At 40.8% G+C, this 18,175-nt stretch overlaps 1 protein-coding gene across 1 annotated transcript; it reads right to left on the minus strand.

The window, feature by feature from the left end:
- Positions 1-16,034: 16,034 nt before the first annotated feature.
- On the minus strand, positions 16,035-17,940 carry LOC119825741 (resistin-like beta). Its single transcript, XM_038346824.1, has 3 exons — positions 17,814-17,940; positions 17,082-17,144; positions 16,035-16,162 (listed from the first exon to the last, which is right to left on the minus strand). The coding sequence occupies exons 1-3, from the start codon at positions 17,938-17,940 to the stop codon at positions 16,035-16,037; spliced, it is 318 nt and encodes a 105-aa protein (XP_038202752.1).
- Positions 17,941-18,175: the final 235 nt, after the last annotated feature.

The raw sequence follows: 18,175 nt of genomic DNA on the forward strand, positions 1-18,175 counted from the left end.
ATGACATTGAACTTCTGATCCTCCTGCCTCTAAATTGTAAGTGCTGGGATTCCACAAGTATGCTACCACACCCACTCAAATTTTCTAATTTAGTTACACTATAATCAGAAAGTGCGGATGGATTTAATCTTCTTCATTGAAATGATAGTTTCCTATGTTATTTGCTGTCTGATGGATCTTTACAAATATCAGTATGTGCTTAAGAAGAAAGTGTGATCTGCACAGCTGCAATGGAGGTCTGCAGGAATGAATACATATGCACACAAGCTCTGACTGATTCACTTTGCCTCCCCTGTCATTGCTTATGTATTTGCCCTATGATCTGCCGTAGCATTACAGTCGTGCACACGAGTCTCCTGCATCTGGGTGCTGCCTCATGAAAGCAGGCAGTGAGTTACTGCGCACATAAATTTATCTAGAACTTCGTTATGAGTCTGCTGTTCTACTTCCCTATTTGGAGTTTTGGTTTGTTTTTGTTCTCATTTCAAGTTGAGGATATGAACTATACTTTTTCTGGTATGACATTTCAAACTTTATTTCCTTTTTCTTTGGGTGTAACTTTTGTGTCTTCCTCTATTTCCAGCATTTCCTGCTTTCTTCGCTTATGAAATATCTCTTAAATACAGCATGGGGTTCTGCTAGTAGCCAGCAAAATATCTTTTTTCTTTTGAATAAAGAGTTGAATCATTTTCCTTGATAATAGTTTATGTAGTTTTATGTGCACTCATATTCTGTTTTTTTAATTGTACATTGCATGTAGTATACTTGCTGTGAGCTTTCCATACATGCTCATCCAACGCTCTTTTTATAAATGACGTTTAGGCTTAGGAAGGTTTTTACTCAGTGGTTGCTTTTATACTAATGCCTTCTAGAAAGTCCTTACCTCTTTTGTCCCCAGCTCATGCTTGTACCATTTTGGTTTATTGTTTTTAGACAATACCATTTGGTTTTTATTATATTCAGAGTAGCTGAGCTACCAGACCCAAGCACTAACAGTTCTCACTCTGGGAAACAATGACAGTGGTTTAGATGCTGTTCTCAGCTTAATTTGAAGCTTGCCCTTTGGGCATTGTCTAGAGTACAAAGCCATCTCTGGATGGACTCCCATAGGAGGACACAGGAGCAAGGTGAGTCAGTAAAATCACAAAGAGACTGTGCCTCAACTCTGATTCTGATGAGAGTCTGGAAAGGGATAGAAGCAAGCTTCCTTAGTATCAAGGGTGATACATGCTAAGCCATACCCTGTTCACACTTGTACCTACAAATCAGGACTGAGTGTGTGACAACTTACATTAACCATGGATGCTCAGTACCATCACAGAGAAGGGATGTGATCTGGATAATCTGATGGAAGGGAGGCAGGCACCCATAGAAAAGTCAGCAGGCTCAGATCATTGAGGTCTGAAATTCAGAGAGCTCTCGAGTAGGTGGAAACTCTTCCCCGTGTTCTGGACCACGAAAGTCAGAACAGTTATTCTGTTCTCAACCCTTCCAGCCAGGTGGTCACCAAGTAGAATGAGGCCCTTCTTCCAGTTGTACGGTTGAAGGTGGATGCCTTTTATTTAAGAAGAGAGCAATTAACAGTTTTGTTTTGCTTTGATTTGGGGGAATTGTATTGTTTGGGTAGTTGCTTTAGAAAAACAATTCCTATAAACTAATTTTGTGGTTTCTGTTCTTAAAGAAAAAAGAAAACAACACCAGGAAGTGGTTCCCCTTCATTCCAGCACTCAGGAGGCAGAAGCAAAAGGATCTGAGTTTGAGCCTGGTCTACAGAGTGAGTTCCAGGACAGCCAGGGCTACACCGAGAAACGCTGTCTCTGTGTAGGGAAAAACAAAACAAAACAAAAGCTTACTAGTAACTGTGCACAGTGTGCGGCCTTTGACAGGGTCATGCCCATTTATGAAGACAGTGCATCTTGGGAGGGATTTTGCTGAGGTTCCCCCTTCACAAGTTAAAACTCGCTTTGTTGTATGCTTGGTGCTTTCTGCCCTAGACAAGCTGCTAACACATTTGCACCCGAATTGAGCATGTTTTAAATGTGAGAAGGGCCTGATATAGCTTAGATTCTGTATGTTTTGTTTACAAACATTTTTCTGGGAAGCACACATATATGTTACATGTCATGCCCAATTAACATGTCCATTCCACAGCAGGACACAGAGCTGATACCATCAGAGACAGTTCTGATGTCCTACGAATGGAGTAGTCAGTCCCTCACAACCAACAGCACATTTTTGAAGAGGTTCCCAAGGGTAAGGGGTGCATTTTACAGCTATGGAATTGGAAGTTCATCACCCCAAAGAGGCATCAGACTCAAACCTTGGGCCTTAATTAACGAACACTGTACTCTAAACAAAGGACTCTTTCGAAACCAGGACAGTAGCTTGCTTTCTCAACTACACACACACAGGTGCATACTTCACCCCAGCTGGCTAGAGACGCCTCTATAGATTCGTTTTTCCTTTCTTTACACATCCTGGTCTGTGGTTTTTCTTACCCATTCATGCTGTTTTCTCAAGGATGGAAAGAAGCCTGTGCAACCTGAGCTTCCCTCCCCTGCTGTGACCCTGTGGCCTGTGCCTTCACAGGAGACAGGACGGTGGTGGCGCTGCGGCATTCCAGTAGAACATGCATACTGCCCCCTGGTGGTTGTGGGTTTTTGCTTTGCTTTGTTTTGTTTTTATTCAGGGTTTAGGGGGTTGCTTTGTTTGTTTCTTTTCCAGAATGTGGTGTGTCTACCCAGGCAGAAAGGCCTTAACTTTCCAATTAACCTGAAATACTTCTGCTCCCATGCATCCTGCCAAGCTTCATTATAGTCTGTATTGTGAACACTAAGGAAACTTGCTTTTCTTTAAAAACAAAGGCAAAGGATTTGAATAGACATTTATTCAAAGAAGACATGCAAATGGCTAATTGATATATGAAAAGTGTGTGACGTCAATAAGCACCGGCAAGATGTTAGAACCACAATAAGATAGTACCTCAGACAGTGGCTATGATACCGAAATAAGAAGAAAAAAAGTATCTATGAAGATGCGGAAGAATGGAGCTCTTGTACTGGTGGAGAGAAATGAAAGACTGAGTGACCACTGTGGAGCATTAGAAATGCTGTCACCTCTCTGTCTGTCAGTCCTCGTAGATACAGATCCAAGGGAGGTAGAATAGCAAAAAAAAAAAAAAAAAAAAAAAAAAAAAAAAAAAAAAAAAAAAAAAAAAAAAAAAAAAATGATAGAGCTTGAGCTCACTGCAGCATTATTTATAAGAGCCAAGATAAGGAAATGACTTACATGTATGTCCATGAAAGGAAAAATTGCTGTATTCTATCTTAGCTGATCCATTAAGTGACTGACATAATTATTAATTATCTTAAATTGCCTTTTTGCTGTCAAAACCAGAATGTGTAGGTTCTGGGACTGGAATGGTTTATACCTGACTGATTTTTGAATGTTACTTCAAGCCTGACTGGTTCTGCATTACTGTTCAGAGCCTTTTCTGCACCAGCACCACATTTTAGTTTTGTTTGCTTTTCCCAGGAAGTCAACTCGTAGTTATGACAAAAATACAAATCACTTTGCTGCCTGCTAAACGGGCTGTTTCTGGTTCACTGTTTGAGTTCCAAGGTAGGCCCGTCCTTTGCATCCTCTTCACACTTACGGTGGCCACCTTTAAAGTCCATGTGCCATGTTTATCACACCATTGGTGATTCCTGCTAGTACTGAATTTATGTCATGCAATCTATTTTTGTTGGCTTTAACATTATTCAGCAAATGTAGCAGGGAACATCTACTCAAACGGAAGACCTTTAGCTGCTGTCTTCCCCAGTGAGGATGAATATGAAAACCCTTGCACCATTGTTGGGCTTCTCTGAGACACTCATATGAACGGCAGATCTCCGAGAAAGTAGAAACATACACTTTCTTATAACTGATCTTTCCTGAAGTTTCCTGGTCAGTTTGGGGTCTGTGGCCTGCAGTCAAAATGTGTGGTGTCTTCAGTGACAGAGTTTTTTGTTGCAGTTATGGTGGGTAACCATGGACAGTGGCGAGAGCCTGCATTAGATTGGAGATCTCCAGGGCCTACCTAAACAGTAACTCTTTGAGAGGTATTCCATGCCATGTATTGTAATATCATTTACTAGCTCATGTCTCCTGGGAGCAGTATTTTCCATCCGTGTGTGTAATCATGTTTGACCTCTGTTTTAAGTAGTATGTTGAAATCTGCTTACTAACTAATGGGTTTCCATAGGCTTTTTCATAGATTCTTTGAACCCACTCACTACATCCCCCAATTCCTACATGCCCCTCCCTACTTAATCCTTTAACCCTTAGTATTGCAATATGTGTGGCAATTTCATTTGTATGTTAATGAATAAAGCTTGCCTTGAAGACCAGAAAAGCAAATCATAAACCAGCCTTATAAACCAGCCAGCAATGACACACACTTTTAATCCCAGTAGCCACACTAATTTGCCATAGAAATCAGGCGGTCGTGCTATACACCCTCAATCCCAGAACTAGAGAGGATTGTTAAAATAGGAGGAAATAGCTCTCAGTCTCAGTCTCATTCTGAGGATTCCTGGGGGCAGAATCACCATTTTCAGACTGAGGTAGAGGTAAGAGCCAGTGGCTGGCTGTTTTGCTATTCTGACATTTAGGTTGAACCCTAATTTCTGTCTCTAAGTTTTTATTAATCATGCTGCAGTAATATAATATAGTAGCCTCAGTGTAGCTTAGAGATGGAAAACCTGGCTTCTGGAAGACCGCCTAAATCTCAGTGCTACACTGCATTTGGAATTGTTTCTCCGAAAGGGAGGAAAATAGAATGAGCTCTCATATGTTCAAGACCCTTATGTTAGTTATAGCTCCATCCTTTAAATAAATCTGGTCTAAAGATAAAAAGGCAAATGGGAAGAGGTTGACTAGATCAGGGTTTCCTTTTCCTTCCGGGATAACCCTGAATTCTGTGGAAACTGTAAAACTGCCTTCCAATTCAGATGATTCATTCACTCATATTTGACATTTACTCAAAATTCTATGGGGGCATAAAGTTAAGTACTGCTCTGTCTTGTTGGAAATTATTCGGTAATCTGAAGTTCTAAAATGTGGAGGGCAGACCTTTGAAGCAAAGTGCTCCCATTCTGGTATCTTCTTCTTATTTCTGAATAAAAAGGGTTGCCACTCCAAAAGCAGAATGAACTATTGCCTATCTCTCGATTACCACGCCCAGCACACATGGAGAGGACAAGTGCCCAGGTCACCTTGTCGTCACTGAACTCAACAAGTCTCCTATCCAGTCTATACTAAAGGACTCTTCCTCACTTCCTTTGGTCCTCTAGAGGACAGAGGTCCCTTTTTATGGAGGGGAAAGTGGGAAAAGCAGAGTGAGGGACTTGAATTGGGGCAGGGGAAGAATAACACAAAAGGAGGTGTAGGATTGCCTAAACAAAACATATACATGGACATCATTAGCCATGCTAACACAGAAAGGAAACTAATGGATGCTGAGAGCAGAAGTAGTCTTCCCCAGGGATGGTGCCCCTTAGTTCATAATCCAATACCAAGTGATTAACCTTGACTTCGTATATATTTAAGCTATAAATAGATTCAGTAGGATGTATTTATAACTTATGGAAATATATGCATAAACACACATATGAAAAACAGCAATTAAAGGAAAAAACACTGAATTTGAGAGGGGAACATAGGAGAGACTGGAAAAATGTTAAGGGGTCAATGTTGCAATTATAGTTTAATTTTAAAATGCAGAAAACAAAATAAGTAATCACTTGTTATCTCTACCAGTTCTTCAGGGGAACTGATACCATTTATATATAAACCTACAGCAAGAGGGTTAACACATGAAGACTTTAAGATCTCTGCCTTTTTCATGCTTTCAAGATTGTTTGTGGTCCAAGCAATGGAATTTTTTTTTTTTTTTTTTTTTTTTTTTTTGCCAGACCTTCCTGAAATGAAACCTCATGTATGTAAGCCTCTCAGGTCACGGAATGGATCTTTTCTTCCTCCATCTAGAAACTGTCTTTTTACTATAAATCTCAACTTCTCTGTCATGCATTTCCTGTTGTTTTTCTTCATTTTATAACAGATGCTTTATAAAAATTCCCAACCACCAGAACGTGGTTAGCCATGGGCTAAGTGGAGGTGCTCACATCCAGAGGATGAATTAGGTGGGAAGAAACCAGAGAGAGTATCTCCCCTGTCACTCACAGTACAGTCTGCTTCTCAGAAAACCTTACAAAGTCAGGGTGACAATGAAGACCAGTGAGTCTTAGGGAGATTGGCTCCACTTACTCCCCATCTTCTTTATAAATGTTTTTGTTAACATATATGACTCTGTTACTCTAGTGAAAGGGCAGAACTTAAGGCTAATATGTGCACCACCAACCTCCCTGCTCGATTTCCATGTGGGTAGAAACGAGCCTACTCGGGGCCACACCACTGGGAAGCGGTTGTGGGAGGGCACACCTCAAACCACATTGGTATATGTAGCCAACGCTGTCTGCCTCTGTCTGTGGGCCCCTGCTGCCTGCTTCATTTAGACAAGAGAAGGACAACAATTTGCATTGCTGTTGGTTTCTCTGTACCTTTTCTAAGACATCTCATCATTAAATACCCTGAACCCATTATAGTCACCACTTGAGTTCCTTTGATTTTGCTCCTGAGGCTACTGTGACTGCTATTGATGGGAAATGATAGTCACCCTATGACAGTGCTACGTTTTAAGTAGGAATTAACTCGCTTCAGTGTGAGTCCACTGTTAACAACAAGCCTTTGAGGTTACTGTGGCTTTAGTCTTTTAAAAATGAGCACTACCAGAAGTTGGTCTTTCATCACAGTCCTCACTTTATTCTAATGAAGGGCTGTGATCTCACCGTCATTTACCCACAGCTATCTGAATATGCTACACATAAGGGATAAAGAGATGGGAAAGGGAGTGCTATTTTATAATCTCCCAGAAAGGAAACATGAGAATAACCAGAGACAGAGCAATTCAATAGAAATTCTAGATCCAAACGCAAGTAAGAAGTCATGCTCCAAGCCTGTTGGGGACAAGTTGCCACTAAAACACTGTTACTTGTAGAGGACTAATGTTTAGTAATAGGAAAAGGCTTTTTTTTTCAATGTTTAAATGAACACACATCAATTATATGTGTTAATGTGCTTCATTATGACATTTCAGGCATGCATAACGTATTTTGATCATATCCACACATATGCTACCTTGTTACTGTCTCTTGTTAGTATTCCAACTCCTGTTGATTCTGTCTGCTTCCTAGCTAGCCCCTGCTAGGATGTTCTAAATTAAGAGAACAACACAGCAAATGTGGAGGCATTGAAGATATGACACTAAAGTTTATCCTTATGGTTGTTAAATCTTTCAAGGTTGACTATTTTCAAAATATGTCAGAGGATAGTAATTGTTTACAATTTTAAATACCAAACTCAGATAGGAATAGTTTTAGTCTGATTTTTTCTTTGCATTTCTCCTTATATTTGTACTCATCACTTAATTTTATGTATTTATGCTCTGTTGGTCAGATATCTAAATGATTACCATCGTTTGATCTTCATGATGAATTGGGTATTCTATGAATACAAATTAGTTGTCTTTGGCTTTGTTTTTCTTGTTTAAATTCCATAATTTGCACTTTAAAATTACCTTAATTAAACTAATAGTTGAGGCTATAACAATTACTTCAAGTCTTCTGTTTAGATCTTGACAAGAAATTTCTTATCAACTCTGCTTTGAGGGTTGAGAGCCCTGAAAGCTGGGTGAATAAAACAGACAAACAGGGAGCACAGTCCCTCCCTCCCTCCGTCCCTCCCTCCCTCCGTCCCTCCCTCCCTCCGTCCCTCCGTCCCTCCCTCCCTCCCTCCCTCTCCCTCTCCCTCTCCCTCTCCCTCTCCCTCTCCCTCTCCCTCTCTCTCTCTCTCTCTCTCTCTCTCTCTCTCTCTCTTTCTCTCTCTCTCACACACACACAAAGGTTAGATGGATCAAAGTGACATTTATATCTTTTGTATAATGCTTGGAAACCGAAAATCACACCTCTATGCCTTCCAGAGTAAGGGCTGTGAGTCCCTGCAGTGTTGAGCCATGATCCAAGACAAACTATTAACACTTCCCAGATGTGCAGTAAATTCTTTCCTGTATCAAGGTAAGCAGTGTTCTTCAAGTGGTTGTGTTCCACCTGGCACCAGAGATGGAGAAAAAGGTTGGCTATACTTTTTCTTTGTTCATAAATAGCAAGTATTTTTATTGTTTTTGGTTAAAGCTTGATTAGGCTAGGAGGAAAAAACAGGTTGTGTATTATTTGATGAAAATGTATCAGAAAACACCTATATTTTTATTCTGTACTGGCTACAAGACAATGATAAAGCAACAGGGTGAGTCATACAAGATAGGACAGAAATAAGATCTATAGTGAGAGGGACACAGAGGGAGAGATTGAGGGTTCAGTGGCAGGGCATAATAAGGCAGCGCCTAGTGTTTGTCAGGTCTACTAGTGCTGCAAGCATTCTACCTTCCTTTCTCCCATTCTACCACCCTTACAGAGATCAGACAACAATGAGGACCCTTTCTTTGCTAGGCAAGTGCTCTGTCCCTAAGCTAAATCTGCCACCCTGTAATTTTGCATGAGAAAGGAATACGAAATGTAGCCAGAAGAGAAGCCTAGGGCAGGCTGTATCTTTCAGATAAGAATGTGAGAAAGTTTTTCTTTGGGTTCACCTTCTTATTTAGCTTCTCTAGGATCACAAATTATAGGCTCAATGTCCTTTATTTATGGCTAGAAACCAGTTATGAGTGAGCACATCTCATGTTCATCTTTTTGGGTCTGGGTTGCCTCACTCAGGATAGTGTTTTCTATTTCCATCCATTTGCATGCAAAATTCAAGATGTCATTTTTTTTTTTTTTTTTTTTTTTTTTTTTTTTTTCCGCTGAGCAGTACTCTAATATGTATATATTCCACACTTTCTTCATCCATTCTTCCATTGAAGGGCATCTAGGTTGTTTCCAGGTTCTGGCTATTACAAATAATGCTGCTATGAACATAGTTGAACAAATGCTTTTGCAATATGGTAGGGCATTTCTTGGAAATATCCCCAAGAGTGGTATTGCTGGGTCCTGGGGTAGGTTGATCCCGAATTTCCTGAGAAACCACCACACTGCTTTCTCCTGGATATTGGAAGGAGACAAGATTGCCAGGCAAAAATTGGGAACTTGGGGGTGGGGTGGGATGGGACTAAGGGGAGATGGGGAGAGAAATGTGTGAAGGGGAGGATGGGGAGAGCTTGGGAAAATGGGATGGTTGGGATAAAGGAAGGGTGTATATGGGAGCAGGGAAGTATATATCTTAATTAAGGGAGCCATTTTAAGGCTGGCAAGAGACTTGACTCTAGAGAGGTTCCCAGGTATCCAGGGAGATATCCCCAGCTAGTTCCTTGGGCAGCTGAGGAGAAGGAGCCTGAAACGGCCCGATCCTATAGCCACACTGATGAATTTCTTGCATATCACCATAGAAACTTCATCTGGCGATGGATGTAGATAAAGACAGAGCCCCACATTGGAGCACTGGACTGAGCTCCCAAGGTCCAAATGAGGAGCAGAAGGAGGGAGAACATGAGCAAAGAAGTCAGGACCGCTAGGGGTGCACCCACCCACTGAGATGGTGGGGCTGATCTAATGGGAGCTCACCAAGGCCAGCTGGACTGGGACTGAAAAAGCATGGGATAAAACTGGGCTCCCTGAACATGGCGGACAATGAGGGCTGCTGAGAAGCCAAGGACAATGGTACTGGGTTTTGATCCTACTGTATGTACTGGCTTTAGAGGGGCCTAGCCTGTTTGGATGCTCACCTTCCTAGACCTGGATGGAGGTGGGAGGACCGTGGACTTCCCACAGGGCAAGGAACCCTTACTGCTCTTCAGACTGGAGAGGGAGGGGAAGGGGAATGGGGGGGAGTGGGAGGGAAATGGGAGATGGGGAGGAGGTGGAAATTTTTAATAAAAAAATAATAATAATAAAGAATGTGAGAACGTTTGCTCTCACAAACTTTTAATCCCAGCACTCAGGAGGCAGAGGTAGGAGGGTCTTTGAGTTTGAACTTTGTCTATAGACCCTCCAGGGCATCCAGGGCTACACAGAGAAACCCTGTTGAAAAACACAACAAAAATTTACTGTTTATTTGCTTCTCTTCACTACTGGCTTGTCCTTTCTTATTATTTTCCCACTGTCTCAAGTGTGACCTGAATGACTCACTTCACTTATTAGAGGCAGTAATAAAAATAACTACATATTTTTAAGGGTAGGTCATAGAAACATTTCTAGCTTCCACCTGTATCTCCAGGAATGTGTGTTCTTTGAGTCTCTATCAGACCCATTGCTTCAGGAAGACAGTTACCTTGGAGTCACCAACCATATCTGGCTCTTATAGGCTTTCTGCCTTTTCTTGTAAACAGACCTCTGAGCCTTGAGTGAAATGGTTTGATAAGGACTACCCATTTAGGGCTGAGTGTTCCATGGCACTGCAAGAAGAAGCTTCTCTGATGAGGGCTGAGCAGTCCACTGAGCTACAGGTATAGTGATATGTCATTAAAAGTTCTTTCTCCGCTCTGTTTATTTAAAAGAATAGTAGTAGAAGTTTTCCCCCTAAGACCCACCTAGTCTAGACCCGTTTGGCCTCAGTTTTATGTCCACTTTAACAGGGTCAGGTATTGGTTTCATTTCATGGAGTGGGCCTCAAACCCAATTAAAAAGTGGTTGGTTATTGGCACAGCATTTGTTCCATTTGAAGAGAATTGCCTAAAGAACCCCTTTGACCAACAATTCATCAAGATATAATCCGTTCCTGGTACTGAGGGTTTTACTGGATGCCTCGTTGGGGCATTGCACCTCCATTATATGGTAACTCCACTTAAATTTCTTTCATATATGTATATACTCTGTAAACTTCCACTGTGGTCGGTATCATACGAAATCCAAGCAGAGAAAAGGGAAGTGGACGCAATGCCACACCTCTAACCAAGAAACTATTTGCAAATGATACTTGCTAGAAAAGGAAAAGTCAGATTAGTTTTCTTCAATGGAGAGACCCTAGGTATACCTACCACACAACCAAGGCAGGAACCATGCCCAGGAGTCATCGGCCAATACCCAAAACAGACACTGTTTACCACTCTAATTGGCAGCTTGAACCTGGGAGAACAGGGCCTAAAAATGAGGCCTAAAGCCTCATGCAATAGCAACTTTATTCAGAGCATCAGACAGTCTATATTCTGAAGGTTAAGAACAGTTACCTGAGTAAAGTATACAATCACAAGGACAGACTGCATGTGGCAAAAACATGTTTTTCCACAGAGGCCTATAAACAAATAACAATAGTCAGCTGTAATGAATAATCTAATGTGAACTCATTCCTATCTGCTAAACCTGGGAGGGGTGTGGTCACAGTCAAGAGCAATTCCATGTTCTTGAAGAAACTGACATCACAAGGCACTTGACTTGTTTTCTTGGACTTTTCTCCCAAGCACTAAGAATTGCCCTCACCTGACTCCATTCTCAGACAAAACTCCATGGTTTTTTTTTTTTTTTTTTTTTTTTTTTTTTTTTTTTTTTTTGTGTGTGTGTGTGTGTGTGTGTGTGTGTGTTTGTATGTGTGATTTTTGTTGTTTCTCTTTGGTAGTTTTGGGTTTTGTTTCTTGGTTTTGATTTTTGATTTTTTTTGGCATTGATTTTGATTGGTTTTAGAGAGAGAAAAAAAGAACATGAATTTGAGTTGGTAGGAAGGACCTTAGAGGGGTTGAGAGAGGGAAAAATTATGATCAAAATATGTTGTATAAAAATTTTAAGATAACAATTAAAAAAACAAAAGAATGCTTGTTCTTATATGTAGCTGCCAGGATAATGGATGCTCAAGCTCATGAGAACATGGCACACAAGGCTCCCTTCAAAATTCACGTCTTAATCTACAAACCCCTGCCAGCAATGTTGAGTTATCTATACTGAAAATTCTGACCAGCTGAACTTTCAGATGCCCACATTTCACTGAAGCTATGTGAGAAACCCAAGATACCCTTCTGTCTGAGACCATGCCACGTGTTGAACCACAAGAGGCAGTCGTAACACAGAATATTCTTATGTAACTCCGACTTGCTGCTGAGCTTGTAAGATCAAGATAAGGACATTGTTACAAACTTCATCTTCTTCCTCTTCCTTCCTGACATTAGAGGTGCCAAAATACACACGCTTGTTCTTTTTCTGTCTTTGCTCGTCACATCTTTACTTCCTAGAAACTCAATTTCTACCATTCAGAGACTGGTTTTACTGTCTGTGGTTTGCGCTTACATTTGATTCTTGCTCATTTTGTTCTTTTGTTAAGAAATCACTGGAAAAATGGTCTGGTTCAGTAGGCTTTTTTGTCACACAGTTTTGCAAAACTCAAGAACTGAGGCCCCACAACTTGCTAACTTCTTAAAGCAACAGTACCGAGAGAGAACAATAAAGTACAGTAAAGTAAAGTTATCTGTAAATGTTATGCCAGGGCATGTAAAGTTATCTGTAAATGTTATGCCAGGGCATGTAGCCACACTTGTTATCAACAACTTTGAGCAAGCTAAAACTCTCTGATCATTAGACAAGATGGAAATAAGCTCACAATTTTTTGGGCCAACACACTATGTTCTTCTTTATATGTTAAAATGTTCATTTAAGTTGGTGTGTGTGTGTGTGTGTGTGTGTGTGTGTGTGTTTGTGTGTGTGTGTGTTTATGACGAATTATATCTTAGGATTTATGTTTCTGTGATTTAAAAAAAAGCACTATGACCAAAGCCAACCATGGGGGAAGGGGTTTATTTCATCTTACAGCTTGAAGACTTTCATCTAGGGAAGTAAAGGCAGGAATAGAAGGGAGGCGTGAAAGATGGCTTGCTCTTTATTGTGTGCTTACCCTGATTTCTTATACTATCTAGGACCAATTCCCCAGGGGTAGATCTGTCCCTAGTGATCTAGGCCCATCCATATCAATCATTAAATTAAAAAATACCACAAACACTGCTCAAAGGTCAGTCTGCTGGGGGCATTTTCTTAAATGTGATTTCCCCTTTTCATAATGGCTCTAGCTTGTATCAAATTAACCAAACAATAGCCAGCACAAGATATGACTCCAGTTATCAATGATATACAAGTGAACAGACCATTTATAAAACATTTTGATGAGAAATTAGTAAATGCAATCATTGTATTTAGAAAAGTGTTCTATATGACCACACTGCAGTCAGGGTCTGTGTTGATGTCTGTTGCTCCTGTTACCACTGGAGGCCATGTGGATAAATGAGGTCTAGGCCTCCACATGGCACCATGTTAAAGTCCGGAGGCCACACTGCTACTGGGGCTGGGATGATCTGCGTGTCCTGTGCTGCCACTCAAAATCATGATGTCATCTGGTCCTGAGCTGCTATTGAGGGGCATGTCTGGGTCCATGGTCTGTTGTAAGCCACAAATTGGGCTGCCCTGTGTCAGGGTCCAGGCTTAAATAAGTTCCCAGATTCCCGTGTAGGAACAAGAGGATTAGAATTATTAAGCAAAAAGGAACAGAGACAGGAGAGGAAAGCAGAAACATAGAATAGCATCAGGAGAGAAATTCACTGAATACTTAAAAATATTTATTTTCCACATGCTTATATACTTCAACCCAAAAGGGAAGGGGGGAGACAACAGACTTCAATAACATGATATAAAAAAAGAATTAACTTCTCCAAGCTTTGACTTGACTAGAGCCGATTCACCTTTATATTCAAAATACTAATTAACCATACATAAATCAGGATCTCTCATTTGCAGCCACAGCTGTTGTCAACAAATTTGAAGAAGCAAAAATAAATTCAGACTCTCTGACCTTTAGTCAAGGTGGAACAGGCTCACATCTGTGGGCCCTCACAGTGCTCATGCTGCATCTGGGGTCTATGTTGATATCTGCAGCGCTTTTTACCACAGAGTCCATGGGGACCATGTGTGATGAAATCAGAGGGCCATGCTGAGCTGGCCTTACTCATTGCTGACCATAGGAAAGTTGACCCTGCTCCTCAGTAGATACTGTAGCAAGAGAGCTGGCCCTCACTCACAGGGCAACTGGCCTCCACACTGGGGAGAATTGGCCCCACCCCTCACCACAGGCAAGGGAAAACTGGCTCTGGTGGCATGGACATGGGAGAGTTATCTCTGCCTCTCACCTGAGGGAGGCAGGTCCAGTGGCCTGGAAACACAGCTCAGCTACCACCCAGGCTCACAGCTGGGCCCTGTGTTGGTCCATCCTAATACCTACCCCATCTAGGACCTGCTGAAGCTTGTGAAGGGACTGGTTCTATGGAATAATACCCACAGGGTCTCCATGGCTCTGGACAGTCATGGAATATCCAAGTGGAGTTTCAGTGAGGATCCAGCAATGATGGAGTCTGAAAAACAGAGGCCTTGAACAAGACCAATCGACATTGCAGTGAACATTTGCAGGAAAAGCTGATTGGACCAAAGTGTATAGACTATGTAACACACCATGTAAGAATGAAGAAGTATCAGAGTGCAAAAAGGATGGAGGAGAGCAGAAATTTTGGTTTGCTTGTTTGCTTGTTTTGGTTTGGTTTTACTTATTTTATTATTTTTTAATTCTCTTTTCGGGAGAATACTGGACGGGTAAGGAACAGATATGGAGAAAATGGGAGGTGATCAGAATTGGGATGCATGATGTGAAATTCCTAAAGAAACAATAAAGAAATTTGTTTAAAAAAGAAAAAAGTGTTCTAATTTTTATGAGATTTATTTATTCTATTTAATGCACATGAGTGTTTTGTCAGAATGCATGTATGTTCACTATGTGTGTGCCTGGTACACATAGATGTCAGAAAGAGGGGTCAAATCTCTTGGAACTGGAATTACATGTGGGTACTGGGAACCAAACCAAGGTCCTCTACAAAAACGTGTGCTCTTACCCACTGAGCAATCGCTCCACCCCATAGAAATGTGTTTAGTAATGAAAATCTGAGATTTTCATAAATAGCCTATATATCTATACATAAATAACTACATCTCAATTTCATTTCTATCTTTAATTCATGATCATTAGTTTTGAGAAATATATTCACTAAATAGATAGGAAGAAAAGTATTATTATAGTGGTAGTCAATGTATTGGAATTTCTATTAAGTTGCCAACAATTACACCAAATTAAAAAAGTTACTTTTGATGGTCTAAGCGTTGAAAACTGATTTATCTCCTCCTTTGAAAGCATGAAGTTCCACAATCGTCAGTCCACTTGCTGTGTTTTAACTCATTTACTTAACATTAGTAGGGATATTTAAAATTACTTCTTAGCTTAGAATTCTGTAAATTTGTCTACACAGGAAGATGCATTGTATCAAGACTCCTTGATAGGTGAGGGCTGTGGTATCGTATGGCTTTTGGGAAGAAAGGAATGGGGAAAAGGTTACCTTGATGAAAGTCAACTCAGGCATTAAGCTGGAAAGGGTGCACAAACATACTGAGAAGTTAGAAATTGGTTTAGATTTCCCTTTCTGCCTGCACCTTGCAGAGTCTTCCTGAACATGGCTTGGAATTTACTGTTCCATTTTAGGAGCTCCATAAAAGCATGGCATTTTGGTTTTTTTCAGGCCAACAATTTATTTGTTTTGTTTTTTTTTTTTGTTAAAACATGAGTTAGTAGGAGAACCAGAGGATAAGTTCATTTTCCTATTCCTTCCATATCTTTCTTCACTACCATCCTACATGCTATATTGAGGTGAAATCACTGAATTACCAAAAATATTTTCTGGCAACAGGTACCCAGGCTAGAAGTAGTAGCATTAAACATAAATACGCACAGGTACAGATGTGTTTATATTACCCAGAAAGAATCATTGGGTAATATAACTTTGTTATGGGCACAATGAACCAGGTTTTTCTGGTGGAGACCATGGTTTGTTTCATCATGGTCCTCAATTCATAGTTGGGTTCTCAGCCTCCTCATTCTCAAACCAGTTGGCAGCAGCGGGCATTGGTCCAGTCCATTCCTGTGCACTGACAGTGGCAAGTAATTCCATTCTGGATATCCCATGATCCACAACCTTTGCCACATGCACAACCAGTGACAGCCATCCCTGCATGGTCATATGAGACACAGATATCAGTGTCCTTGTATTGTAAAGAGATGTTAAGTCCCCAAATTTTCTCCTTAGAAAGCTCATGGATGAATCTAGGCTTACATAAAACTAATTCAGTTTTGGAAAGTATCTTCAGGAAAAATATCACTTAAAGTTCTTAAGCAAAAAAAAAAATCACTTAAACAAAATGACTTGCAGTTTCAAGGTTGTTAAATTGATAACAAATTCTCCTCTGTGTTGGCTCCCTGCCTAGCAATGCAAGGGAATAGATTGGGAAAGAAATGAGGGTCATATCCATAATCAAAGGATGATACCAAGGGCTGGCGTCTGAGAGTACAACAGAAAGAAATGAAAGGAAGAACAGAAACTTAAGTTCTCTCAGTAGTGTCTTCAAAGGAATTTAAAATCAGTAAGGGATGGGACTGGAAACTTTGGCTCACCACCATGGTAGTACAAATGTAATTTAATAATTCTGGTTTGGAAGGTCTTCTTTCTATGTTTTGCTTTCATTGGTTGAATAAAGAAAACTGCCTTGGCCTTTTGATAGAGCAGCCCTTAGGTGGGCGGAGTAGACAGAACAGAATCCTGGGAATAAGGGAATTGTGGCAGACGCCATGCTTCTCCTGCTGCAGATGGACACTGGCTAGACTCATCCCGGTAATTCACAGTCAAGTGGTAATATAGATTATTAGAAATGGGTTGAATCAAGATGTGAGAGTTAGCCAATAGGAGGCTAGAACTAATGGGCCAGGCAAGGTTTAATTAATACATTTCTGTGTGGTTATTTAGAGGGTTAAGCTAGCTGGGTGTCAGATGCAGCCCGCCAATCTTCATACAACATAATTCGATATTAGAAGATTGATGGAGAAGAACATAGGACATTTTGTTCAAAAATCCTTCTTGTGGAGTTACTCACCAGCAGGACAGGACGACCAACTGCCTGATGTAGTGACACTCATGCAGGAAAGCTTCTTAGGCTCTGGAAAAGAGGATGCTCTGAGTAGTAAGGAATAAAGGGCATTGCTTGTGTTCTTGCTTGCTCACATCTTTCTTGAAAGGCTTCTTTAGTCTTAGAGTTGTTTCCCACCCCTCCACCTCCCATAGTCATGTTACTCACTAACATTTAACGTTTAATTTCTTTTTTAAAACCCTTTTTATGTGAATGGGTGTTTTGCCCACATGTATGTTAGTGCATCAAATGCATGCTTCGGTCAGACCCTCTGGGGCAAGAGTTACAAATGTTTGTGAGTCACCTTGTGGGTGGATTCTAGGAATCAACCAGGGTCCTCCTAATACCTTGTCATCTCTCCAGATCCCACATTACATTTCTTAGTTTATGAAGTATAACTAATAGTTACTCTTAGCTCATAAATTGGCTGTAAAAGTCAAATGAACAAACCCGAGTCTGTGAAATATCTTTGATTCACAGTGTATCCATACATTACAGCTACTACACTCCTTATTCCCCATCAATATTTTGATCAAGAGCTCAGGAAGAAGTAGGATGATAAAGGAATCCTTGAACAGAAAGTGGGGCTACAGTGGACTAATCAGAGGCTGCGGTCTTGGATTCGGATAGAGATGAAGCACATGTTTATGTGGCATAAGTAAGGATTAAGCTCAAATTTTTTCTTACCCCAATGGTGACCTCCACCATTGAGAGCTTCCTGAATCTTTTTATTCACCGAAGAGTCTTTGGAGGCCTGAGTGTTCACTGGGATTGTCAGATGGAGAAGGGAGATAAAGATAAGAAGGAACCATATTGTAGACTTCATGCTTGTAGAAAGTCAGCCTTCTGGAGCTGGAAGAAAAAGGGAAAGAAGGTGAATCTCTGAGCTCTGGTGCAGCCATGAATCAAGTGAGACGACTATATCTAATGCCAAGGGAGTAATTGGGGAGGAACATCAAAATCCATACTGTGGTTCTTAAAGCCTTTGGAGTAGCAGGGAGGGTTCCCAAAGAGCAGATTCACTCACCAGAAAGTTCAGGAGAGGTTTTGACTGGGAAAGA

Source organism: Arvicola amphibius, chromosome 10, assembly GCF_903992535.2.
Source record: "Arvicola amphibius chromosome 10, mArvAmp1.2, whole genome shotgun sequence".
NCBI classification, from domain to species: Eukaryota; Metazoa; Chordata; class Mammalia; order Rodentia; family Cricetidae; genus Arvicola; species Arvicola amphibius.